General features: G+C 41.2%; 1 protein-coding gene across 2 annotated transcripts in view; it reads left to right on the top strand.

Annotated features, from left to right (window-relative positions):
• The first annotated feature begins 6,369 nt into the window (after positions 1-6,369).
• Positions 6,370-26,404, top strand: part of GNPDA2 (glucosamine-6-phosphate deaminase 2) — a 25,099-nt gene continuing 5,064 nt past the window's right edge. Inside the window, exons 1-6 of one of the 2 annotated variants that reach the window (XM_038555985.1) lie at positions 6,370-6,518; positions 10,099-10,260; positions 13,581-13,682; positions 14,738-14,920; positions 20,259-20,443; positions 24,371-24,545. In XM_038555985.1, the coding sequence (XP_038411913.1) occupies positions 10,137-10,260; positions 13,581-13,682; positions 14,738-14,920; positions 20,259-20,443; positions 24,371-24,545 (769 nt within the window). In that variant the 5' untranslated portion in view covers positions 6,370-6,518; positions 10,099-10,136. The remainder of the gene's footprint in view (positions 6,519-10,098; positions 10,261-13,580; positions 13,683-14,737; positions 14,921-20,258; positions 20,444-24,370; positions 24,546-26,404) is intronic. The other variant, XM_038555984.1, reaches the window with a different exon arrangement.

Raw genomic sequence — 26,404 nt, 5'->3', positions numbered from 1 at the left:
AATCCAGCAATCTCATTTCTTGGATATATATCCCAAAGAACTGAAATCAGAATCTCAAAAAGATATCTGCAGTCCCATGTTGATCGCAGCACTCTTTAGAATACTCTGAATATGGAAACAACCTAAATATCCATCAGCAGATGCATGGATTAAAAATGTGATACAGGGCAGCCCTGGTGGCTCAGTGGTTTAGCGCCTGCCTTCAGCCCAGAGTGTGATCCTGGAGACCCCGGATGGAGTCCCACATCGGGCTCCCTGCATGGAGCCTGCTTCTCCCTCTGCCTGTGTCTCTGCCTCACTTTCTCTGTGTGTGTCTCTCATGAATAAATAAAATTTAAAAAAAACTTAAAAAAAATAAAATAAAAATGTGATACACACATACAAAGGAGTAACATTGAGTAATATGCCTCTGCAATGAACCTGGGGCACATGATGCTAAAAAATTTTTTAAAAAATAAGCCAGTCACGGAAGGACAAATAATGCATGATTCTACTTTATACGAGGCATCTAAAAATAGCCAAACTAAGAGTAGCAGAGAATAGGCTGTTGCTTGCCAAAGGCCAGGGATTGGAGAAAATGGCAATCTGTCGTTTAATGTACATAAGGTTTCAGTTATACAAGATAAATAAGTTCTAGAGATTTACTGGATAATATACTATTACGTTAACAAAACTGTACTATATGCTTAAAAAATTGTTAAGAGCGTAGATCTCATGTTAACTTCTAACCACACAGAGTAGGGGACAGGGAAGCAACTTTGGGAGGTGACAGGAATGTCTATTTCCTTGACTGTGATGGTGACTGTGATGGTGGTTTAATGGGCGTATGCACATGCCCAAACTTATCAAGCTGTATGCATGAAATATGGGCAGTTCTTATGTATCAATCATACTTCCATCAATCTAGGTTTTTTTTTTTTGTTTTTTTTTTTTTGGAAAGAAACAAAGACATGGATAGGTTCCAAGTGAAGAGTGGAAAATATATATACCATTTGAAAACTAATCAAAAGTTAGAACGATGATAATAATATCAAAGAGATATCAGAGCAAAGAAGATTACTGAGGATAAAGAATGATAAAGTGGTCAAGTCACACTTTTCCCTGTAAGCATTTTCACCACGTAACTAATTGGCCACAGGCAGCTTTCCTATAAAAGATAATATCATAAAAAATAAAAAGGCATTCATTAAAAAAGACATAAACATAAAAAGAAGAATAACACACACACACACAAAAAAGAATGACAAAATTAAAAAGACTCCTGTGAAATACAAAACATTTGAATATATTTGAAACGTGTGTAATTCAGGTCAATGCTGTGCAAATAAAAGATTTTATTTTTGTGGATTGTAACTAAGCACTAGTCTTCCAAGTCTTTCATTCATAGTATTATTTATTTATTTATTTATTTATTTATTTATTTATTTATTTATTATTTGTTTATTATCTCCTCATTCAGCATCAAACTTGTCTTTTTTTGGCTCAAATTTCTGCCTTCATTAAGTGAGGTCTCCATTTCCAAATGCTGAGATGCTTATTTGTAACTGAGTTTTGTATTGCATCGTGAAAGCCTCAGTGTTCTTGTTTGTTTTTGGCACATCGTCACATATCCACTGATGGATGTTCCAAAGGTCTAGGGAAAATGTGAGTTCAACACCCTGTGCCACCAAAAAAAAAAAAAAAAGAAAGAAAGAAAAAAACACTACGAGGGCTAAGATTTCTGTAATATAAAAATGTGCCAATGGAGAAATGAAACCTAACTTCAACCGGTTGATGAAACCAAACTGTCAACCAGTTTTCTTGTTGTTTTGACTTTTATAGAAAAATTACCTTATGGCCAATTAAATATGCAGCGGAAGACCTGGGTGGCCGGGTGGTTGAGCATCTGCCTTTGGCTCAGGTCGTGATCCCAGGGTCCTGGGATCGAGTCCCACATCGGGGAACCTGCTTCTCCCTCTGCCTCTGCCTCTCTCTCTCTCTCTGTGTCTCCCATGAATAAATAAATAAAATTTTCCAAAAAAGAAAGGAAGGAAGGAAGGAAGGAAGGAAGGAAGGAAGGAAGGAAGGAAGGAAGGAAGGAAGAAAGAAAAGAAAGAAGAAAGAAAGAAAGAAAGAAAGAAAGAAAGAAAGAAAGAAAGAAAGAAAGAAAGAAAGAAAGAAAGAAAGAGAAAGAAAATGCTTGCGGCAGGTCTATGGAAAAGATGTTACTATGAAAATTCTGGACATATCTTCAAAGAAGCCACCAAAAATAAAAAAATAAAAATAAATAAAATAAAAAAACAAAGAAGCCACCAAAAGGCTTGTCTCTTATTTTGTCAAACTCAGAACTTTCATCTAGTGCTACAGCCAGCCCTGGGGAAAAGGAGCATTTGTCAAAAACTTCACAGTCAAGTGTTAGTCACTTCTGGTTGAGAGACGATGGCCAACCCAAATCTCTGCCCCGTTCAGGGGTGTCTCAGCAATGCAAGGTATATTTGACATTTAAAAATCAATCGCTGTGACTCGCTAACAGACTAAATGGAAAAACCAAACTATAATAGATGGAGGGAGTCTCTGATAAAACCTAAGGTCCATTCTTGCTTTTAAAAAAAATAATAAAAGTGATCACCCATTGGTGAAAGGTCTGATATTAGGGCTGGGGCAGGAAACATACAGAATGAGCCTAAAGTCTTTCTGCATCTGGGTCTCTGCTTCTATAATCCAATCCTCACCCATCTACCTCCTTCCTAAAACACAACCTGCTTAGTCTCTTGGCACGTTCAGCAAGTTTTTAAGTGGCTCCCCATTGCTGACAATAAAAGTCTTAAGTTCAACGCATCATCTAAAGGGGACTTCGTTTCACCTCTGGCTCTCTCTCTCTCCAGGTTCAATCTCTGCTAGTTTTTGAAATATATTGTACTCTTAGCTACACGGCAGCTGTTCAGAATGGGTGATGGGCACTGAGGGGGGCACTTGACGGGATGAGCACTGGATGTTATTCTGTGTGTTGGTAAATTGAACACCAATAGAAAATAAATTTATTATAAAAAAAAAGAATTCCATCTGCATACTTTTTCCTTTCCTGGCTGCATACTTTGTGCAAGCTATTTCCTGGGCGTAGAGGGCCCCCCCTCTGTATTCTCTTTCTCGAAAAAAATCCAGCTTACCGTGGTCCACTCCTGACCCACCTCCAATCTCTTGGGGTTTAGCTTTGTTTTGACAAACAAGTTGGATCATGGCACATACACCTGCTAAAACATCCTGGAGCAGCAGAAATCTCACAGGCCACGAATTCCAATACGTCATCTTATGTTTCTGTGATCGCTCTAGATCATTTCCATCTTTAATATTGGCTTTTACTGAAATCTTTCCCCCAGGCCCCATTCTCATGAGAGCAGGAACCTGCGGTCAATTATTTTCAGGTTCATCAAATTGTTTTAGAGTTTTCTCAGTCATCTCAAATATAAATCCTGCCCTTTCTGAGCATCTCCCCCCACCCACCCCCACCCCTTGCCTACCTTCGACTCAGAATGGAATCTAAGGTAGAGAGACTACTGGTGTTTGGAGGCACCAGTGGAGGCACCTCTACTGGTGCCATTTTCCCTTCCCTGCCATCCACTAAGATGATAGGCATCTCTTCATGCATATTTTGAGTCTCTGGCGCAGGGCCCCATTGGTATCTGCGGAAATATTTCTTGCCCACTGGTCTCCACTTGCATGCCCCATGCTGACTAAAACACCACCCCTGGTGCCTGTCAGCTACCTTCAGCTAGGTGGGCCCCTCAGGATGGCAGGGTATGACTGTTGTCTAATGCTTCTCTCAGTGCCCTGCGGTCGACAGGGGCTGTCATCAGGCATGTTTTCCTGTCACCCACACAGCCACCTCTATTACAGCGCTCCTATGCCACTGTGAATCGGTCACCTTCTCTGGGTGACAGCCTATTAAAACTTTTCTTCCAAACTGTCCATCCAAAGCCTTGGTCCGGATGACCTTTCTGTTAACCCTGCCATTCCTCGGGGCTTCATTTGGAGAAACGAGACACACGTCCTTTCTATGCTCGAATCATCTCCAGATTTAAAGGAAAACCTTAATTAGAGTCTTACGACTGAGAATAGTTGGCCTTTTTAGGATTTGCTGGGTGATTTCTATATCCCCACAAGATTTAGTTTACTGCAAGCAAGGACCGTGTGTCTTTTTTACTCATGTTGGTGTCTGGCACATAATAGGATCTTGGCAAGTATTTTTTGTTTTTTTTTTGTTTTTTTTTTTTTGTTTTCTTTTTTTTTGTTTTTGGCAAGTGTTTTTTGATTGGACAAATGAATAACTCACATGTCACTACCTTTGTCAAAAACAATTTTTCTGTTTAGTACTAGGTATTTTTCTTTTAAGGACAGTAACCCCTTGCTGTAATCACGGTGCAAAGAGAATGGCATATGGGTTGCAGGAGGTGAAAAAACGTCAGTCAACTTGAAAGAAGAGGAAGACAGGATATGATAAAGAGCAATGAAGGCAGATTAACCATAGTCAGTACTTGGAGTAGGGGCAGGACTTCTATTTCTAGTGTCAGAAACACAGAAAGAAGTAAAACCACTGGGCAAAAACACAAATATCCTTCTATGCTCCTATAATATCCCCTGCAAAGCTCTTTTTTATTAGCGTCGGGTCTTTTTGACCACGGTAGATGTATAATAGACCTTTGTTAGGTGATAAGTCCTAACGCTGGGAAGGCATTAAAAATTGCTTTTGTAAAGTGAACTCAAGCCCTACAGTGCAAAGAAATCTTGTCCTCTAATCAGTTCAGGAGAAAAACGTGGCCCTGTGAAGTCTTATCATTGACAACGGATCATTCCACTCTTGCCTGAAAAATTCCAGAATCTGACCCCAAGAAATATCCAGGATTTACATCCCATGAGGGGAACTTCAAAGAAAGATTAAGGACGTAGCATTTTTCCATTTGCCTTAACCTTGTCGTGTTCAAGGAAATGGTACCTTGAGTCTGCTTGTCACCGCATGTTGGTGGCCAGATGGTATTGTTCCTAAATGCTGGTTTTCATGGGAACATTAGTGAGGCTGAACGACCCTTATTTGAGTGACTTTTTTTTTTTTTTAAGATTTTATCTATTTATTCAGGAGACACAGAGAGAGAGAGAGAGGCAGAGACCCAGGCAGAGGGAGAAGCAGGCCCCATGCAGGGAGCCGGATGCCGGGACCTGAGGTCACGCCCTGGGCCCGAGGGCCCGCTGCTCTAACAAGCACCTCCCAGTCCTGCTTCCTTCCTCCCCCATCCCGAACAGGGATCTGTGCTGCCCGACTGGTGGCTGACTCTGCTTCCTCTACCTCTTCTGACAGTTGTTCCGCACACGTCCCCGTCCTACCAAGTCCCGAGCCCGGGGCCAGCTGCCCCGAAACGCACGCACTGGCCTATCAATCATCTTGAGTTGAGGCTAATTGAGGAAAACCCGGTGCGAGGATACTGAGACCCTCCTCGGTCACCCAGAAAGCAGGAAACCGAGGTGCCGTATGAAAGACGTCCTTCCCGGGCAGCCCGGGGGCCCGCAGGGTTAGCGCCGCCTTCGGCCCAGGGCGTGACCCCGGAGACCCGGGATCGAGCCCCACGTCGGGTCCCTGCATGGGGCCTGCTCCTCCCTCTACCTGGGTCTCCGCCTCTCTCTGTCTCTCATGCATAAATAAGTAAAATCTTAAAAAAGAAAAGAAAGACATCTGTGCTAGGAAAAGAGGTGCTTAGGTGGCTCGGTAGGCTAGGCCCCGACTCCTAATGGGGGGCGGGGGGGGGTCATGGTCTCCGGGTCCTGAGATGCAGCCCTGCCAGCGGCTCTGAGCTCAGCACCGATCCGCCTGGGGTTCTTTCCCTCTCCCCCTGCACCCCCTGCCGGTGTGCATGCTGTCGCTCTTTCCAAAAAAAAAAAAAAACCCTCTTATCATTAGAAATAGAGACTTTCAGGTTGAGAAAACTGTAGAAATCAGCCTGCTGCATTCCTGCTAACGTCCCTCTGCCCAAGCCCCCGCAGTAAGCTCCCAAGGGCCGTCCGCCTTGTAATCCGGTGCCGACACCCTCCTTGTGTGCAGCTGCTTCGGGCCCCGCATCTCCGGGATGCCCTGCACCCTGCGCCCCGCCCCGGACCCCCCGGAGTCAGACCCTGAGCTGCGCGCGCCGCGGGGACCCCGACACGGACCAGCGGCCCCAGGTGATGCTTCCGCAGGTGCGCGGCCCCGCCCGGTGCCCGGCTCCGCCCCGCCCTCGCGTCGCACGCCCCGCCCCGCCCCGCCCCGCCCCGCGCCGGCCCCCGGCAGCCTCTGAGGGCTGGTCCTCGCCGCGGCCGCGAGCTGGAGCCGGTCCTCGGGCTGGGCCCGCGCATGCGCACCAGCCGCGGGCTGCGCCGCCTGCCCCGCGCGCCTCGGGCGGGAGCACATCCGGGTCTTCGGGCCTGGACGCCGTTCGCCGGCCGGGGTCGCTCGGGGTCGCCCGGCGCTGCAGGCCTCCGCGGTTCCCACGCGGGAAGTGCCGGGGGGTCGGCAGGTGAGGCCCGGGTCGGGGCCCGGCGGGGGGCGCGGGGGGCGCGGGGCGGGCCTGCGGGGGGGCTCGCTGCGGCGCTGTCGGGGATCGGCCGCCGCCGCCCTGGATGCGGGCCTTCCAGCGGCGGGGTGGGGGGGGAGGGGGTCGCTGCAGCCACCCAGACACCGCCAGGTCGGGGGCAGGGGGAGGAAAGGAAGCTCAGAGCTGCAGTTCTGCAAGTCGGGGTGCCCGCGTGGATCCCCTCGGCCGGGCGTGCAGCCCGAGTCGTGTGCAAGTTGGGGTGCCGTGTGCAAATTGGGGTGCCGTGTGCAAGTCGGGGTGCCCGCGTGGATCCCCCTGGGCCGAGCGTGCAGCCTGAGTCGTGTGCAAGTTGGGGTGCCGTGTGCAAGTTGGGGTGCCCGGGTGGATCCCCGAGTCGTGTGCACGTCGGGGTGCCCGCGTGGATTCCCCGAGTCGTGTGCAAGTCGGGGTGCCCGTGTGGATCCCCGAGTCGTGTGCAAGTCGGGGTTCCCTCTGAATCGTGTGCAAGTCGGGGTGCCCGTGTGGATCCCCGAGTCGTGTGCAAGTCGGGGTGCCCTGTGGATCCCTCTGAGTCATGTGCAAGTCGGGGTGCCCGTGTGGATCCCCGAGTCGTGTGCAAGTCGGGGTGCCCGTGTGGGTTCCTCTGAGTCGTGTGCAAGTCGGGGTGCCCGTGTGGATCCCCGAGTCGTGTGCAAGTCGGGGTGCCCTGTGGATCCCTCTGAGTCATGTGCAAGTCGGGGTGCCCGTGTGGATCCCCGAGTCGTGTGCAAGTCGGGGTGCCCGTGTGGGTCCCTCTGAGTCGTGTGCAAGTCGGGGTGCCCGTGTGGATCCCCGAGTCGTGTGCAAGTCGGGGTGCCCAGTGGATCCCTCTGAGTCGTGTGCAAGTCGGGGTGCCCGTGTGGATCCCCGAGTCGTGTGCAAGTCGGGGTGCCCGTGTGGATCCCCGAGTCGTGTGCAAGTTGGGGTGCCCTGTGGATCCCCCTGGGCCGAGGGTGCAGCCCGGGTCGTGTGCAAGTTGCCGTCCTGCTCTGAAGTCGTGGGGTCCGGGCGCAGCGGCGGGCGCTGGAGTGAACGCGCGCCGGAGCAGGGTGCCGAGCTGGGTGACCGAGTGGGGCGCGGGGGGCGCGGTCACGGGTGGGTGCCGGCGGGGGGTGACGCCGGGGAACTGCCCGGGCCGCCCGCCCCGGCCTGCGTCTGCGAACACCGGCACACACTGGCAGGGACACGCTTTTGTGATCCGAGTGAACGGGCGCCCGACATTCCGCTTTCCTGGGTGTGGGTGCTGCGCCCCGCACCCGGGTCCGCAGGGGGCTCCCCGCGAGCCTGCCCGCACCTGCGCCAGGTGCCCAGGGCCTTGACCTGAACCCTGCGCACAGGCCCCTCCTAGCGGCGCCCCTATCCTAGTCATTCTTGTGACTGCAGAGCTTGGGTGCCTGGCCCAGGTGCGGCCCTCCCAGGTGTGTTGAGTTGGGAAAGGGACCTAATGTGGCCAGAACGGGAGACACTTGGAAGCCCTGATGTTTGGCCTCCCCACCCGACAGGGTTGGGTGGGGCTTGTTTGTTTGTTTGTTTGTTTTTCTTTGTACCAGTGATCAGGGCGCTGAATATTCTCGTGAGAAGTAAGCACATCTCTCAGGGACATGCCCTGTAGAAGCAGCTGCATCTGTTTTGCTGCCGGTTGTAGCGTTGAAATCCTTGCTGGCATTGGATCATTTAAATGAATTTAAATAGAGGCCAAAGTGCATTGTGTTGCAGTGAATTTGTGACTTGCTATGTAGGTTATTGTCTGGAAATGCCGTTTGTCTCCCGTTACTGCGCCAGACCCTAAGTCGTGATGGTCCTGACTTCTTAGGGTTTGGGCACCTGGGTGGCTCAGCCGGGCGCTTGAGCATCTGCCTTGTGCCCAGGTCATCACCCTGGAGTCTAGGATCAGGCCCCACACCAGGCTCCTTGCTCCGCAGCGGGTCTGCTTCTCCCTCTGCCTCTGCTCCCCCTGCCTGTCACCCCTCACCCCCTAAATCAAATACAATGTTGAAACATATTTTTTTAAAGATTTTATTTATTTATTCATGAGAGACACACAGAGAGAGGCAGAGACACAGGCAGAGGGAGAAGCAGGCTCCATGCAGGGAGCCCTATTTGGGACTTGATCCCAGGACCTCGGGGTCACGCCCTGGGCGGAAGGCAGGCGCTGAACCGCTGAGCCACCTGGGTTGCCCATGTTGAAACATTTTTAAAAAATAATAAAATAATTTCTTATTGTTATGCCTGAATTCTAAATCATTATGTTCTCAAGGATATCAGTGAGGTTTCATATGTTCCTTGTAAGAAGACCTACAATTCCCATTAATGTCAGGAATTTGACTTATTTTTGCATGTAAAGTGTGGGAACTCAGGACTGCTGAAGCCATTTGTAAAAGGTTGGTGTGGGTGACAGATCCATTTAAATATGAAACTAAGAATTAAAACATGGGAATTAAGACCATAGAACACAATGTAAATGTTATGAATCTTGTCGATATAAAAGTAGTATATTTTACAGAAATCTGAGTTTACGAGACTTTATATCTTTTGTGGTAGTGGGTCAGTCCACATTGTCTGAAATGGAATCATAGTTTTTTAAAAGACTGATTTCTTAATATTAGTGCAATATTATGTCTTAACCTTAGAGTATGCTTTTTAGGAACTAAAACTGCTTTTTATGAATGATTTCTTCTTTTTTTTTTTTCCTTCAGAGGCTAGCAGTTTTAGTTCACTTTAAACTCAGGAAGAATAAATATTACGCTTTTTATTAAAAACAGCATGTCTGATATGATCTCATTGTTAAAAATGATTTCTATACATTGTTTTTATATGTGCACATTAGATAGACCTCTGGGATGTTGTATGCCTAAAAACAGTATTTTATTTATTTATTTATCAGTCTTTATTTTTGAGCGTAGAAATTTTGATTTTTTTCTTCCTATTATACCTTTCTGTATAAACTTTTAAGAAGTGCAAGTATCGTTTTTATAAAAACCCTTAACAAAAACCCTTAACAAAGGGGAGGTCTGGTTTTTATAGTACTTATAGAGAGAGTTCTGGATTTCCATGACTAACCCAGAGGTGGGAAGTGATCCTTGCTACCAAACACTTGGATTCAAGATACGAAATCCTGCTTTGTTCGCCTTTAGGTTTATGTTGCTCCACGTACCGTCCCTGTCAAGACCGTGCAGTGTGGTGTCTCACAAAGACTTTAAGGGTGCCTTGGTGTTACTTCTGGCTTTGTCGTTTAGTAACCGCGTGACCTCAAATTATGTGAGTCCTTCTCACCTACAACCGGGTGTTATATTTACTTCCGAAGACTGTTGTAGGCACTTGCATTACCTAGCCCGCTGCCTGGAGCCCGAGGGCTGTTCAAAAGAGGAAGGCCGTGACTGCCACTCTGAGAGTACAGCTTGCATTTGTGCGTGTGCGTGTCTTTGAGAAGTAACGTCCTTCTTGAAGTCATGAGTGTTCAGACACTTAGGTTTGCGTGTCTGTCCGTTACCTAACGCGCTCTGCAATGGAATCTTCTTCTCAGGTTTGAACCTCTTGTCCTGGAAGCCGTGCGTCCCCACAATGAGGCTTGTAATTCTTGACAACTATGACTTGGCCAGTGAGTGGGCGGCCAAATACATCTGTAACCGCATCATTCAGTTCAAACCTGGACAGGACAGGTATTTCACGTTGGGATTGCCAACAGGTAATACACCATTTTGTTTCCATTCTAGACACGTAAAGTCATGGGATGAGAGTTTCCCCTTTTTTCTTGCCACATCACTGATTGAGCATGTCCGTATATAGAGCCAGAAATGTCTATCTAGTGTGTACATTTCATTACTGTTTTCTTGTATTAAAATTGCAGATCAAAAATAAATAAATAAATAAAATAAATAAAATAAATAAAAAATAAAATAAAATAAAATTGCAGATCACTTAACCAAATGTACAAGGAAATGTCCTAACTTAAGTTCTGGTCATAATATTTTTGTACCTTTTTCTAGCAGTCTTTTTTTTTTTTTAGGGATGCTACTTTCATTATTCATATAACTAGTTAGTAGATTAGCCTTCCTAATGATCAATAAGAGGTGCCTGACGTAGGTACTCTTGCCTTTTCATTTCACCTCCCCCGCCTCCTATGTTTTCATGATCTTACTAGCCCTTTACTATTTCTGTATTCATTTTCTTCTTTTAGAAATACTGTGAGTGAAAAATCAAAGACTGGTCTGTCTTCATAACAGAATAAACATAAGTGTGAATTGCATGTTTTAATGTACTTAGTTCCCTGTTAATTTTTTTCTTTAAAGTTAACCAACTGGCGTCCTTGATCTCATGGCACTTAATTTGATATTGTTGACTTGCCCAGGAAAGAGTATTGGACCTGGAATCAGAGCTGCCACTTTCTCGGTGATCGCAAGGCAGTTATTTATTCTACCTCCCTGATCTTTGGTTTCCTTACCTTTAAGAAGGATAAGGATAATGGTAGCTGATAATGTTGTTTGAGGCTCAAATAAGGCAATGTTTGTGCTACTCCTTTGTCTACTGTAAATACTGCATAAATTTAAGGTTCCCATAAGTGTATCTTATTCAAACAGTATTTTTTTTCTTCTGCTCCTACCCTCATATGTGCTAACGGCATAAAAACGACACACTTTTTTTCCACTGGTGTAATTTCCATAAAAGCTATTATTTAGCTCATCAAGTTGTTTGTTTGCTATTTTGCTTTTTGTCTTTTGGTCCAAGGAAGTAGATTTTTAAAAACTGTATGCGCCAGAAAATTGTATACACCAACAATTGTATACTGGCATCCTCAACACCCACATTTTGGAGACATGAGCCCCAGTGGTTGGACATAGTATCTCTGTATCACTTTGCCTGGGTTGCATCCAGGCTATGCTTTGATCATGCTCTTAAATATGATATAGAAATAAATAGTAATGTTAGTTTGGGAGCGGGAAATCTTCCCCCAGTCTGCAGGCAGTCCTAAACATGCTTTTGTGTGTTTAGATCTACAACTTTTGCTTTGTTTTTGGATAGTTTAGCTGCTAATAATATACCTGCCGATGGGGTATCTTGGAAGACCTTTGCTGGTTTTCCACTTTCCTCCTTCCTTGACCATTAACATGTTAACCATGCTCTCTCCTCTTCCTTGGTTTTGAGGGTTGCACATACACTTCTGCAACTGCATGTTGCATGCTATATTGTCCCTCCAACCAGGCACGGTTTCTGGGGAGTATCTGTTCCGTGTTTATTGACATGACCTTAACAAGCTTCACATGTAAGGGCCTGCATGCGTCCTTCCTCCCAAACTTACTCCCTGATTCCCTTAGTCTGAGGCACAATAGGAAAATTAGACTGCTTGTAGTTCAAACAATAGACCTGAACATGCTGGCTTTACTTACACTCACGTTGCTATAGTTCATATATACTGAAAACTATATGATCCTTGGAACCGAAAGGATCTCTCAGATCCCTGGCTCCTTAATCTTCAATCTTTTTGACCCGATCCTTTCATTCTCAAAATGGGAAAGATAATGCCAATTTCCCGAGGTTGTGACATTTACATGAGCTAATGTGTAGAGATACCAGTGTAGCATCTGGCACCTGGGAAGCATACAGGTGTCATCTCTGCCCGCCGCCCCAATCTTATTTCTGTTCTCAACCACAACCCAACCCTAACTTTTACTATTGGAATCTACCCCTTTTTCAAGACTCAGTTGAAATGTCATCTTCATGAATCCTTCCTCCAACAAACTAGACTATACTCTTTTCTTCTTTGATTTACAACAGTTCTCCAGACTTTTTATAGGTTATTTACAATATTTTCCTTTGTTCCAGTTGTTTTATATTTGCCTATTCCTGTCCTGTGAGGTTTAAGGATAGAAACAGTTTTCATCTTTGTTTTATCTGAATCATACTGAGCACTTGGTAATAGCTATTACAGTAAATGAGTTTTACAAAGCAGATACTAAAATGAGGTTTCTTTAACCAGTGCACCATGTACTATATCTTTCATTATTTTATTTTCTTCAGTGACTTTGATTAAAAAGTAGAAAATGAATGTGGGTTTTGTTTTTTTTCTCATCACCATTGTGACTTCTCCCTTTTTTAAATCATATGTTCTTAAGTTGAAGGAGTCCCATAAATAGTATTCTTCGACATTGAAACAAACACAGATTTGTTTATGTTTCTAGAAAGGAAGAAGGAAAAGCACATTTGTCCATCTTTTGAACAGGTTTTATGTTAGTGGGCTATAGTTCTTTGAGATGGAATTGTTAAATTTGATGTATAAATTATTAATTGCAATTTAAAACGTTATGTTTGCTTTAACTTTAAGAAAATCTCTTAGTCTTCACTTCTCTGAACCAACATTTATTATTTATAGCCACTTGCATTATTCTTTCATCTCAAATGAAAGGCATTTAACTTTATACATTTTAGCAGATATATGCTGAAGATAACAGAAAATAAGAAACAGAATCTCCAGTTAAAATCATAAAGGCTAATGTTCCTCAATCAGTCCTTGCCAATTTCTGAGTCTATTTTGAAAGTAGAGGCGATATTTAAATTTAGCTCTGGTTTCCCTTTTGATTTCATTAAATCATCAACTTGACTTTTCTCTGTTATCACTTATATGATACAAATCCTTCTCTAAATCAGCTTTTTCTCAAAGGTGGGGTGTGCGTGTTTATTTTAATTCAAATGTGCTTTCTAGAAGTTTCTAATCTTAGAATATACAGCATTAATTCCAAATGCTAGACAACTTCTAGAATAATTTTCCAAACTATAATCTATTGACAGATTTCCAGTTTCATTCAACAAATTCTAAGAGTTCAAGGTATCTTGCAAATGTCTGTATAATTTGTAATACATGTGTTTATTGAATATGTATTTAAATTAATAATTGTTTCCCTAGTAAATTAGAAATAGAGAAGATCATTGAGAGTAAAGTAAATAGAAACATTTTTTTAAAAAATAGATTTTTCATGTTATATTAGAAAATGGAATCTCTATCTGTTTTAGGGAGTACACCTTTAGGATGTTATAAAAAACTAATAGAATATCACAAGAATGGAGACCTTTCTTTTAAATATGTGAAGACCTTTAACATGGATGAATATGTAGGTAAGCTATATTATTTGAATATATTATTTGGATATGTTATGTTTTAAATGAATATAGTTTAAGAATTAATATATTGTATTTATGTTTTGAATGTAGTAGGATTATTTTTAGAAGATAATGTACTGCCTTGTGATGAGAGTTGGGAGTTTATATTTAATAAAAATCTGTATTTTTGTGATGCTAGCACAATATAGTGGGAGGAATACGGGACTAGAAAACAGCTCTGTTCATTCTTGGGCTCGGCCAGTTACCAATCATGCAACTTTGAGCCAGTCCCTCAATTCTTATTTTTATTTTTTTCTTAAGGCAAAGTTAAAACTAGTGTGGTGGGGATAAATTGAGTACCACGTATGTAAAACTAATTAATAAAGATTTTTCAAATATAAGTGCATTTATATTTGTGGCTATGAAGCTATTAACATTATTGATTTCTAACTTAACAGGAAAGATCTGTGATGTGAATTAACTCTGTTTTAAACTTGGAACATAGGAATACATTTTTAACGGTAGCCTAAATGATAGCTAAACAATTTTTGTGATTCAGTATACTTTGCATGCATATAGGAAAAATGGAGAAACCTGGACCAACTTTTCAGATGTGTGGCTAATTAATTTATGTTGAGTTTAACACATATATCAGTTCCTTTGGTAAAATTTTTGTGTGTTTTAGAAGTGAAATATGATGATTGAATGCATGTGAACTAGACTTCTGTGTTTGAGTTCCAGTCTTTCTCTGAGAAATGTGACCTTAGGAAAGTTACTTAACTTTTCTGTGCTTTGTTGTTTATCTATAAAATGAGAATGATAAAAGTAATTCTGTAGATGTTGTATAAATTATTTGAATTAATGCATACATGTAAAGTGATTAAAATAACATCTGTCATATGAAGCATATATTCCACATAAAAATGCCTTGAAAAAAAATGCCTTGAAGTTGGATATGGAATTATAAAGGTTATATATTCGTAAATAGCATTTATGGCTTAATCGGGAAAGTAAACTTTGGATTTATTCCTGGAAATACTTAAATTTTTATTGATTAACTTTTTATTTAGGACTTCCCAGAAATCATCCTGAAAGCTACCATTCTTATATGTGGAATAACTTTTTTAAGCATATTGATATAGATCCTAATAATGCTCATATCCTTGATGGGAATGCTACAGATTTACAAGCAGAATGTGATGCTTTTGAAAAGAAAATAAAAGAAGCTGGAGGAATTGACCTTTTTGTTGGAGGTACGTAAAACATTTTGTCATTAATCTTTACCTTTGTTTAATATAGGGAACACCCGTAACTGTCTATATAATATCCATTTATTAAGCTACTGATTCTTATTTTACTTTATTTTCATCAAAAAAAATATTAAGATTACAAGTTAAAATTGTTTAAATTATGTCTTGAGAAGTAAGTTCTAATACCTGCTAAACTTTTATATTAATCTCTTTAGAATTAACAGTTTACCCACCTTACAAAATGACTGATGTTTCTTTTCCTAAATGATAATTCATATATTTTATGATTCCTTTAAAATCCTAACCCATCAAGAATTTCTTTACCAAATTACAAGGTTAAATCTCTAAAAGTTCGCATGAGGAACAGGTGGATTTTAGCATGTCAGTTAAGAATGATAAAGACTTATCATCACCCTGTAGTGAATGTGAACTAAGCTGTATAACTGTCTTCATAAACTCCACATGAATAAATGTTTAATTGGCTAAATTCCACATAAAATTTATGTATATCTGTAGGCACAGGTTCATAATGTACCATTGAAAATAGGAAGTTTATTTCTTTGTAATGACAACATGGTTTTCTGTCTTCATTATGAAGCCTCTGAAACAGCTGCTTAATTGCCCTAAGGATAGTATAGCATCAACTAAACTGAAACCAAACTTTGCTTTTTTGCCAGAAGTTTTAGTATTAAACTAAACGTACTAAAGCTCTAAGTTAAGTTCTCCAGATATATCTTATATTTGATTTAGTAAAAGACTGAAGACTGCTTAAAAGTACATGAGTTAGATGTTCAGGGGAGCTGTTTTGAAGCTACTTGATGGCTGAGGTGGCCCAGTATGGTTGTGGTGGTTGGTTGCCCTTGGGGAAAATTGGGTATTACATACGGTCAGACGTGAATTCACATTCTGTGTTGGTCACTTATCATCTGTATGACCTTGGGAAGTTTCTTTTGAAATCCAGTATAGCTATGTTATTTGTAAAAGAGGATTAATATTGACCATTCCAAAAATAGTGAGCATTAACCATGGTATAATGTATAAAATGCTTTGCACAGTGGCTGGTGTATAATTGGTACTCCATTAAGTGTTACTTCAGTCTTCCCTTTCTGAACTGTAGAATCTGAAATAATTGTTGCTTAGTTCATTGAATTTCCTGGGTTTTTTTTGTTTGTTTGTTTGTTTGTTTTTGTTTTTTTTGTTTGTTTTGTTTTTAACTGAACTATCTCTAATGGTATCCAGTGAGATTGAAATTTTCCCTTTGAGGAAATTTTTTTCTCTACCTCGCACTGCCAGTGTCATTTACTTTATTTTGTAGATAGGATGGTTTTTATCTCAGCAAGAATCTAAGCTAAGATACTTGGCCTCTCAAAATAGAAAGTTACCTGTGTTTTAAATAAAATTCGCTAATAATATTACTTCAGTATTCCTGGAAAACATTTGTATTACAATATTGTCCATATGGTTCAGTTCTGAGATAATTACTATTTGTACTTGCCCATATCAAGGGTATTTGAATCCATGTTTGGGAACATTTAAGGAACGCATTACCCATACATTCTCTAGATTTTCTAAACTCCATAGCAAAATCAAGTAAGATTATTACAATGTATACCTAATTACTGTAACGTAATTGTATCTAATGTATCTGTATTTCAGTTATATTGAGAAATATTTTCACTCATTACCATTATACAAAAAGGCATGGTGGTTATTAGACGTAGCCATTATTAAAAATGCCTTAATGAAAAATATCTTTTTTACTTCTTCATTTGAATGTCTTTTTTTTTTCTTTCCTGTTAATTTATTTGCCTTATATAAGAATCCTTGTGACAAATCCTTTGGGGATTCCATGCCAGAAAATAGAATTTGCAAGGGGGGTTGTTGGGGGGGTACCTAAGAACTCTTGAATTCCATTTTCTCCCTTTGTCTGCTTCCCAGAAAGTATTTACAGCTTAAGGTAATGTTGAAGCCTGACTATCCCTTATCATAGATTTCCCCTAGAACTTTCTTCTTTTCCTATAGCTTTAAGTCACTTTCCATTTCTTTTTAGCTAAAGTTTTTTGGTTTATTTCCTCACGATAGGTCGTCTTAGTTTTCCCTTTGAAACACATGAAGTACAAATTATAATTATTTATGTGTATCACTGACACTTACCACTAGAAAGAACTTTGCTTTGTCTTCTAACCAATTTTTGTCTTAAGGTTCCTGTAGACATCCTTCCCTGACCAAAAATAAATCAATTAAGACAATTTCCTTGCCTCTTCATTAACATCTTCACTGTAGTCATGTCATGCCATTTTATATTCACCGTCCAAAGGACATGATTAGCCTGTGTATCAGGGGAGAGGGGCTAGCTTATTGCATTTTCGCTGAACTTTCTCCTATTTGGGGTCCCCGTTATTGGATGTACACTCATGGAGGAATCTCATTTGATTCTTTTCCTTTGTTGATCTAGGTTTGTTATTGGATTTTTCAAGATGAGGCTTGGTATTTGGGTCTTATCACTTACCCTTCTTTTGTTCCAGGATTTGTTGGTTAATAAAAACACTAAGAACTGAGCCAAATGGGATCAAAATATCAGCCTTATTAAAGGTAAAGTTGGGTTAGAGATTTCAGGTTGGGCTTGAGGCCAAAATGGGGTTTCCTATTCCTCCCCTCTGAGCTGGAAAGAGTAGAAGGAGAAGAGCTCAAGACTATGAATCCGTCCTGTCTTACTCTGGGAAATAGAAGAATTCCCTTTTCTCAGTAGAAAAGAAAAAGGAAATATGTACTGCCAAAAGTTGTCATTCTTCCTGTGATGACAATTGTTAAGAGGAAGGGTAAATGTAACATGCAATCCCTGACCCAACCCCAGCAATAAAATATTCAAGTATGACAGTTTACAAATAAACTCTATAAAGATTTTACTAACTTTACCATTATTTTAAGGTACTGTTTTTAAAAAAATAAAGATAAGACAGCAGGGAAAACTTTAACCCTCTCCAGTAGTTACATGATTAGAATCTTTGGTTTGCAAGTAACTGTAATCTACTTTGGGACCAAAAGTGAATTAACTGGAATGATGCTGGGCTAACTCACAGAATTGTTAGAAGAACTGAAACAGCCAACTCTGTGGAAGAACAAGAACCAAGGAGCCTCAGTCTCCAACGCAGGAACCTACGGATGCTTTCCTGCTGTGCTGCCCTCAGATACCACAGCTGCAGATGCCTGCCTTCTTTTCTGCATCCCTGCTCGAGTTTCAGGATTTCTCTCAGGAAACCTTGAGACAAGTATTTACCACTAGACCACACTCCTCCCGCCTCAGATACAGAGCAGACCAAGGCCCCCTAGTTGTGAGGGAAGCAGAGCGGGGCAGGAGGAGGAGAGGGAAACCATATCGAGCATACCAAAGAACAGTAGCCATTATTCGTTTATTGAGCCACTGGTTATTGAGGGCCTCCTGCGTGGCATGGATTGCTCTAAGAGGTAAGCGTAGAGTAATTAAGAGAAAGTCCTTATTCCAGTGAAATCTGCACTCTGCCCCACAGAACTGTGGGAACACAGGGAAGGCATGCAATCCAGACTCTGAGGTTTTAGAGATGTTTCCTAAGGGGGTGACTGATTAGTCTAGACTTCAAGACTGAATGAGGATTTGGCATGGTTTTTAGATTTCATGATTATTTCAATGAAAGTTTTGTAAAACTTTGTGAAACATTCTGAATGCTTTTAAAATAGTTTTATATCAGGAAGCTCAACCTCTGATGATTATTCACTGGGTGGGCGAGGGACTGCATTGACCTGTGCCGTCATGAACCGCTGCTGATACTTCCAGCCTTACTGTACACTTCTGGTGCACGTCACCAGGTAGAACGGAGGATCTTCCTATTTTTTCTGGAACTTGTACTTTCCTGGTTCCAGGCTTTCTTCTTTATACATACATAGAGAAATAAAATATTTGTACAGATTTATACTTAAGAGGAGAAACAATAGTTTTCTAAATCTAGCAAGAAATGCCCATCTATGATCTAAAGACTATATTTACAAGCGTATAAAAAATAAAAAAAAAAATCCATACATAGTAAGCACAGGCTTTTTATGTCACCACATTAAAAGTTCCTAGAATGGGGTGCTTTGGTAGCTTATAATATGCTCCCCAAGATTTTCATTTCTCTTTTATTCCATCAAAACCAGGTTATTCTTTGTCATAGTTTGTTATGATCTGAGAGAAACTGGTTCAGAGTCAGTAAAAGACACATATCTGTCATTAAAGTAAATATATCAGTGTAACAGGTATTTTGACTCAGAACTTGTGGGTTTACTTTTTCATCGAGGTGGTCAGAGCTCTGGACTAGCTGGTAGGGCATACGTATGTAAGACTTGCTCTATTTATACCATAGAAAGTTTCTTCATTTTATGAAAAGGTTTGCTTCCAATTCCATTCAAATAAGGAATGTCATTTTTTTTTTTTTTTTTTTACCTATATTCTTAGAGGCAGTCCTAGAATATCAGAGCTGGTAGTAGGTCTCCTTAAAGCAGTTTTTCCAGGTTGTGGTCGTCACCCATGAGTAGGTCACAAAATCAATATAGTCCTTCACATTCTGCATTTCCCTTTTGTAAGTTTTGCTAATGAAATAGAAAGGCTCCTCGCAGGGGTAGGTATTGTTTCATGCCGTTCTTGTCCTTAATTACGTTGTAGGTGTAGTTGTGTGTACTAGACTGCAGCGTCAGGTAGATCGCTTGCAGTAGGCCACGGCCAAAGGGTCTGAAGAAAACTACTGCCCTATACTGTCCAAGCTACAGGGAGGTCCACTAGGAATTGCACCCTGTAGACTAGGACCAAGTGAGAGAGTGTTGGCCATAAATACTGATGCGTAGGCATCCGAAGATTGGGGTTTGAGTCTTTTGTCTCTGTATTTAACTTAGTAAGCTTAAATTGTTACCTCGAATAGTCCTGTATTCTCCTTGCATGTCAGTCAGAGTTCCCTTTTGAGCTCACGAAAGCTTGAGGTGATGAGGGAAATAGATATTCCCAATAAGACTGTCTCACAAGATTGTTAAGTGTATGTGGTGTTGAGATGCGAAAAGGCTTTATCAACTGTAAAGCACGGTGCTAATATAAGCTAATATGCTAAATTTTACTGCTGTTGCGATCATGCTAGCGTAGTGCTGAGCATATGGAGAACCTTGGAATGCTCGTTGAATTGAAGACAGGAACAAATGTTTTAATGCAGGATTAGACGCCCGGTTATCAAAATAAACAAGGTGAGCCGTGTTTATGACTGTTTGCTCTTAAAAACAAGTTGAACCCTGAGAAATCTTATTTACTTTATGTGTCTATGTGTGTGTATACTTCTTTTAAAAGGAATCGGTCCAGATGGTCATATCGCTTTCAATGAGCCAGGATCCAGTTTAGTATCAAGGACAAGATTAAAGACTCTAGCAATGGACACCATTTTGGCAAATGCTAAATATTTTGATGGAGATTTATCGAAGGTGCCAACCATGGCTCTGACGGTTGGTGTGGGGACAGTGATGGACGCAAGAGAAGTAAGAATTCAGTATTCTTCGATGTCTATAGATTTTGGAGGAATTATGGCACCAAGTAATTTTGGTTACATCCTGTTCACAATGTAAATTGTTGTCTAGCTTTTAATGACCTATGTCAGTCTCACTGCCATGTTTAGAATCCAACCAAATTAAGGCTTTTGGGGCATATGTAAACTAGGAATTGTGCACCACCCCTTTGGGAACACTGCTACCTTTGCCTGTTCCTGCCTCACAATTTGAGTTCCTAAAATCCTACTGATCCGATGGTCTGTTTATAAGTGAAATAGGCTGGTGAAAGGTCTGTTCGAACAAAGATGCCATGCTGGTTAGCACTAAACTCTTTCGGGAGGCTCGGGATAATTTAGTGTAAAGTACATTAAAAGAAAATGTTTTATTAACTTAGAGAGAGAGAAAGAGAGCCCAAGCACGAGCTGGGGAGGAGCAGAGGGAGAGGGAGAAGCAGACCACCCGGTGAGCAGGGAGGGGGGCCTGACAACAGGGCTCGATCCCGGGGCTCTGGGATCATGACCCTTACCGAAAGCCGACTCCCAACCAGCTGAGCCACCCAGCGCCCCAGCACAGTGTACAATACTTCTTGACTGTGAGAGGGTAGCCAGTTTCTAGCAGAAAAAGAACCCATCTAAGTCCGGCTGGATGTGTCCCAAAATGGATGTACCTAAGAAGGCAGGGACTCCGAATAGCAGATCCTACCTAATTTTTAAATTTTTAATTGGGCTTTGATTTCCTTCCCTGAGAATAGCAGAACAAATTGCAGCCAGCTCATGATTCTGTGGTTCAGTTCTACAGAAACTTCCTTCCTGGTAACAAGATGGGGCAGGTTCGGAGGAAAGCAGACCGACAATACGTCTGGGCTGGGACACACAGATACAACTGTCATTCAAAATGTAGTTTTTTTTTCATCTAAAAATCATCCTTATGTGAAGAAAGAGCTTTGAAGGATTGAAATTCCATAGTAATTACATCGAAAAAAAGATTTTAGAGCCTGAAAAACTGAAAGTTCTGCAAATAGATTTGTTACATTTAACAAGATTTAAGTTGTGATAGAACAGGCTAATTGTTAGAATGAACGGTTACTCAGATCTGATTTTTTTTCTTTTGGTCATTTTTTTCCAAAAAGATTTTGCGATGCTACTCACCTTAGGTATTAGCTCCCGGCGTGACTACAGAGAAAACCATTATGGCAGAACTATTCTAGGACTTCATTGTTCTCCCAGGGGCCTTCGTGCTTTGATTTTTTTTTATAGCGTTGTTTTGACACAGGCATCACCCTCCATGGTCTTCGTTCTTTAACTGCGAGGAGCTTAACGTGTACAGATGTTCATTTGCCAGTGATTTTAACTGTGGCGTGAGCTGTTCTTCAACTTTAGTTTTATTAGGAACAAAGACAATAAAACCTGAAACAACGTGGGGAGATGCTCCTGTTAGGGGGAAGATGCACGTGAGTGGTTCGTGCATCAGGAAGCAGCTTCGTAATTAGGCGGCCCTGCTAGCGACCGGCCCTGAGGCCTTGGGAGTGACGCCTGGGAGTGTCACGGTTCCCCTGGGCTTGGGCATGGTCAGCCCGTAAGGAACCCCTTGGGTGGGCCCGAGGCCTCTGTGCTCCCGGGCCTCCCCCCGCCCCCCGAAACTCCCCTCCTTGACCGCACTCCCCATGGTCAGAGTGACTGTCTTCTGTTCTCTCAGACCACTCTGTTCTTTGCCTTTGTAGCACTTTCCACAGCTCCTGGTTGTTCTTGTAGTTGGACCGGTTTAACCTTACAGTCTACGCTGCCTGCACATAACAGGGCTTACGAACTGCGGGGCGTAGTGTGAATGGACTATGTTGAGACGTCACGTTGGACACAGTTCTGTCCGCAGTTTGCTCATTTATTTGAACCAGCAAATCCGATTCTTGTCGACCTTTGGCTCTGCCAAAAGCTAAATGTACCTCCAAAGGATTACAGTTTTGTTTTTACTGAGGTATATTTAAAGGTGATATCATATATTTTAAAGGCAATTTTGAAAGAGAAAACAAATTGTTTTCCACTATTGCAACATCTTTAGAATTGCTTTATATAATTAAAATACTTTGGATACTTATTCCTAAGGTGACGTAGGAAAAAACCAATAAAATCTAAAAATCTGCTTTTGATTTTGCTACCTTACTGAAAGTCCCCAAAGTCGGGGGTGACCGCTTCATTTCTGACACGCAGCATCTTTCCAGGCCTGTCCTCCTGGGCCTCTTCATCATCTGCACTACGGACCCCCCCCCACCCCTCCCATCATAAAACTCTTGCCATTACTCCTCTTGCGGAGCTCAGCGTTCCTTCCCAGTCTGCCTCCCAAGCTGTTCTCCCTTCACCAGCCCTTTGAATATGGTTGTTCCCTCGGGTCTCAACCTGGAGGCGCACATGGTCTCAACCTCTGCAGTGCTTCTGGGGATGCCTTTTTTTTTTTTTTAAAGTTTTTTTTTTTTTTTAATTTTTATTTATTTATGATAGTCACACAGAGAGAGAGAGAAAGAGGCAGAGACATAGGCAGAGGGAGAAGCAGGCTCCATGCACCGGGAGCCGACGTGGGATTCGATCCCAGATCTCCAGGATCGCGCCCTGGGCCAAAGGCAGGCGCCAAACCGCTGCGCCACCCAGGGATCCCCCTTTTTTTTTTTTAATAAGTCAATAGCAGTCACTCTTTGGAGCATTCTTTCAGTAATCTTGTCACCATTCCAAAAAGATAAAGTACTCTCAGTACAGTGGTAATACCACGTATCTTGTGCTCTTCCTGAAGCTGCACACTGTGTATTTCCACCTTCCAGCTGAGATCTAGATACCTAAAGGCGTATCCAAAATTTATGGTGTCCAAAATTTAAATTTCTCTTTCCGCCAAATTTGCCTTTCTTCTGAATATTATCTCCCTTGGTGAATAGCGGCACTCACCATGAAAATTCTCTGAGCTTGATACATGTCATCATCAGTTTCTTCTCTACATCTAATCAGTCACCAAATCCCAGCCATTTAACAAATAACTTAGAGGCAAATAAGGATCCCACCCTGCATCACCACTGCCTGTTAGTCTATTATCAGTTTTTTCAAACATTATTGCAAACCCCTTCTAAATCATAAAAATGGTGAAGATTCATTCTGACACATACATTTATATTTGCAACATGTTCTTTGAATCATAGGCTATTAGGAACTTGGGACCAAGAGCTTGGATTTTCTATAGTTTGTAAGACTTGTGTGCTAAAAAAAAAAAAAAAAAAAAAGACTTGTGTGCTTTTTATTTTTTTATTTTTATTTGTTTATTTTCTATTTTATTTTATTTCTTTTTTGACTTGTGTGCTTTTTAAAGGGCGGTTCTTGCATTTAAGTAGATCCCTAATGCTTCTTTAAATCTAGTTTTTGTTTCAACTTTAGATAACAATCTGTTCAACAAAATAGTCTTAGGCTTCTTTCTTTTACTTTCACTGTACTATCTGTTGTATCGATTGTCTGGATTAGAGCAATTTGGTTTATCATTCCTGGTTATATATTCTTTGTTGACCTGCAGTTCTGCTTTTGCAAAACAGCCTTTTCTTTTTCTTCATTTTCCCTGGTCACTTCTGCACATCAGTATCTCATGTATTTTTTTTTTTTTTGTCTCATGTATTAATAAGTACACACGTTATGGAATATTCAGTAATACTCCATAACAAGATACTATTTTACTTTAAACCAGAGAGAGTTTCAATATATGCTTGCCTTTTACCTTGAAGAACAAAAATAAATACCTTGATCTGTGAAGAAATATGTACCTATTCATTTTTATTTTACCTTCAGAGGAATATTGGTGCTAATAACATATTTTTTCTTAAAAAAAATGAAGCTTGTTAGTCATTTGAAACATGTTTTAAGAATTAGCTAACATGTAATGGTCATGACTTTTCAGGTAATGATCCTCATAACAGGTGCACACAAGGCATTCGCTCTCTACAAAGCAATAGAAGAAGGAGTAAATCACATGTGGACCGTTTCTGCTTTCCAGCAGCATCCCCGAACTATCTTTGTGTGTGACGAAGATGCTACATTAGAATTAAGAGTTAAAACTGTGAAATACTTTAAAGGTGAGCATTGAAATTGCAGAAGCAGACGGTGAGAATGTCCCATTGTAGAGGATCGGTAAGACCTCATGAGACTATGGAGTGACATCCTGCCCTGCGCCTGTTGAAACCGGCATCTTGCCAACACAGTAGCCAGTTCTTTTTAAGGAATAGAAGCCTCCACCTCAGATAATGGTAGCTTTCAGAATAGTTTCCTATTATTTTCATGAAGAGAAAGTCTTCCGTTTTCAGTAAACAAGATTTTTCTTGAAATCCAAAATTTAATAAAATATTTTACTTTCATACTGTATATTCAAGATTAAATAGCCCAAAAGGAAACGTATATATGTTCTTTCTGATTTTCTTGTCATGGTTCCCCTGTCCCACCTTCCTCACCAACGTTGGGTTAAAATCTCATCAGCAGATACATTGGGTTGCCCACTATATCATTGAATCTTCACGACTTCACATTATCTCCATATATCAGTTATAAGGGTTTGGTGTCAGCAGTTTGGAGTCTGCAGGTAAGCAGGGGTTTGGCTGACCAGCCTTCTGCACGTAGCTTTTCCTTGTGGCTCTTCGTGCAGTCTAGTTCAGTAATTCTTAAACCTTACCATACCAGGTTGTAAATAAAAAAAAAACCCACATGGTCTTGATGTAATGGGTGATTTAAGAGATTTTTCAAGGAAAATTTGACAATACCATTTGGAACCCATTCCCTGCTTAAGAGTGAATTCCACAGCTTTATAAATAGGTGCTTTATAAAGTACTTGTATTTTATATAGCAGATATGAAAATATTACATAACTGGTCTTTTATATATATTTATATATATATATATATATATAGGTAATTCACAGGGTGGTATGTATACTGTTGATCTTACATGAATGATTTTGTATTTTTAATTTTTTTACTCTAGTTACTAGCTATTAATTTATATTAGAAAAAAATATACTGAACCAATCAAACCTGTATTCCAGGAATATTATTGTTTTAACAGGGTTAAAGAAGTTACCATATTTTATTGCTTCTAAGACACATCTTTTTTCACATCTATCTTGTCTGAAATTGGAATGTGTTTACATTATCTGTTATCTAGTAGCATTGTTTCTTAATGGTCCATAAAATACTGTGTGTTTTATATAGTTTTCAGTGTCTCATTCATGAAATAATTATATAAATTTAAGTTATAAGTCATTTTAAAGGAAATCTTTAACTCCTGTAAATGTGTGAATGTAGCAAAAATCTTGAAGATGATACACAAATGGTTGAGGTTTGATTAACAGTGAACGAGTTTGATGTATGTAGTTTTATATTTGCACTTAGTTGTGAGCATTTTCCTGTTTCACTATTCTTCAAGAGCATTTTTAATGGCTATATAAGTCAAGTAGATGTATCATAATTTACTTAAACCTTTCCCTTACTGTTAAATGCTTCGATTATGTCCAGTCATATTTTTATCAAAAATATTTTTTTTTCTTACCAAGCCATAAAAGTATCAAATTAAACTGAAATATTGGCAAGTTTTAAATAAGTTAACAGGTAAAAGAGAAATGTCTGTGATGAGTTGTGAATAAGACCCTTCCTATGGAGTTTTACCCATATATTCCCAAGGAGTCTTTCAGGTACATTACAAATACTAGACTCCTTGAACAAACTAATAGGAGGAATCCCCATTATCCACATATTTTATTTTATTTTTTAAAGATTGTATTTATTTACTCTTGAGAGACCCAGAGAGAGAGGCAGAGACCCAGGCAGAGGGAGACGCGGGTGCCCTGTGGGGAGCCCGATGCAGGACTCGATCCCAGGACCCCGGGGCACGCCCTGGGCCCGAGGCAGACGCTCCACCGCTGAGCCTCCCCGGCGCCCCATCCACA

The sequence above is a fragment of the Canis lupus genome, chromosome 13, assembly GCF_011100685.1.
Source record: "Canis lupus familiaris isolate Mischka breed German Shepherd chromosome 13, alternate assembly UU_Cfam_GSD_1.0, whole genome shotgun sequence".
Taxonomy (NCBI): Eukaryota; Metazoa; Chordata; class Mammalia; order Carnivora; family Canidae; genus Canis; species Canis lupus.
This window is presented reverse-complemented; position numbering and strand designations above follow the sequence as displayed.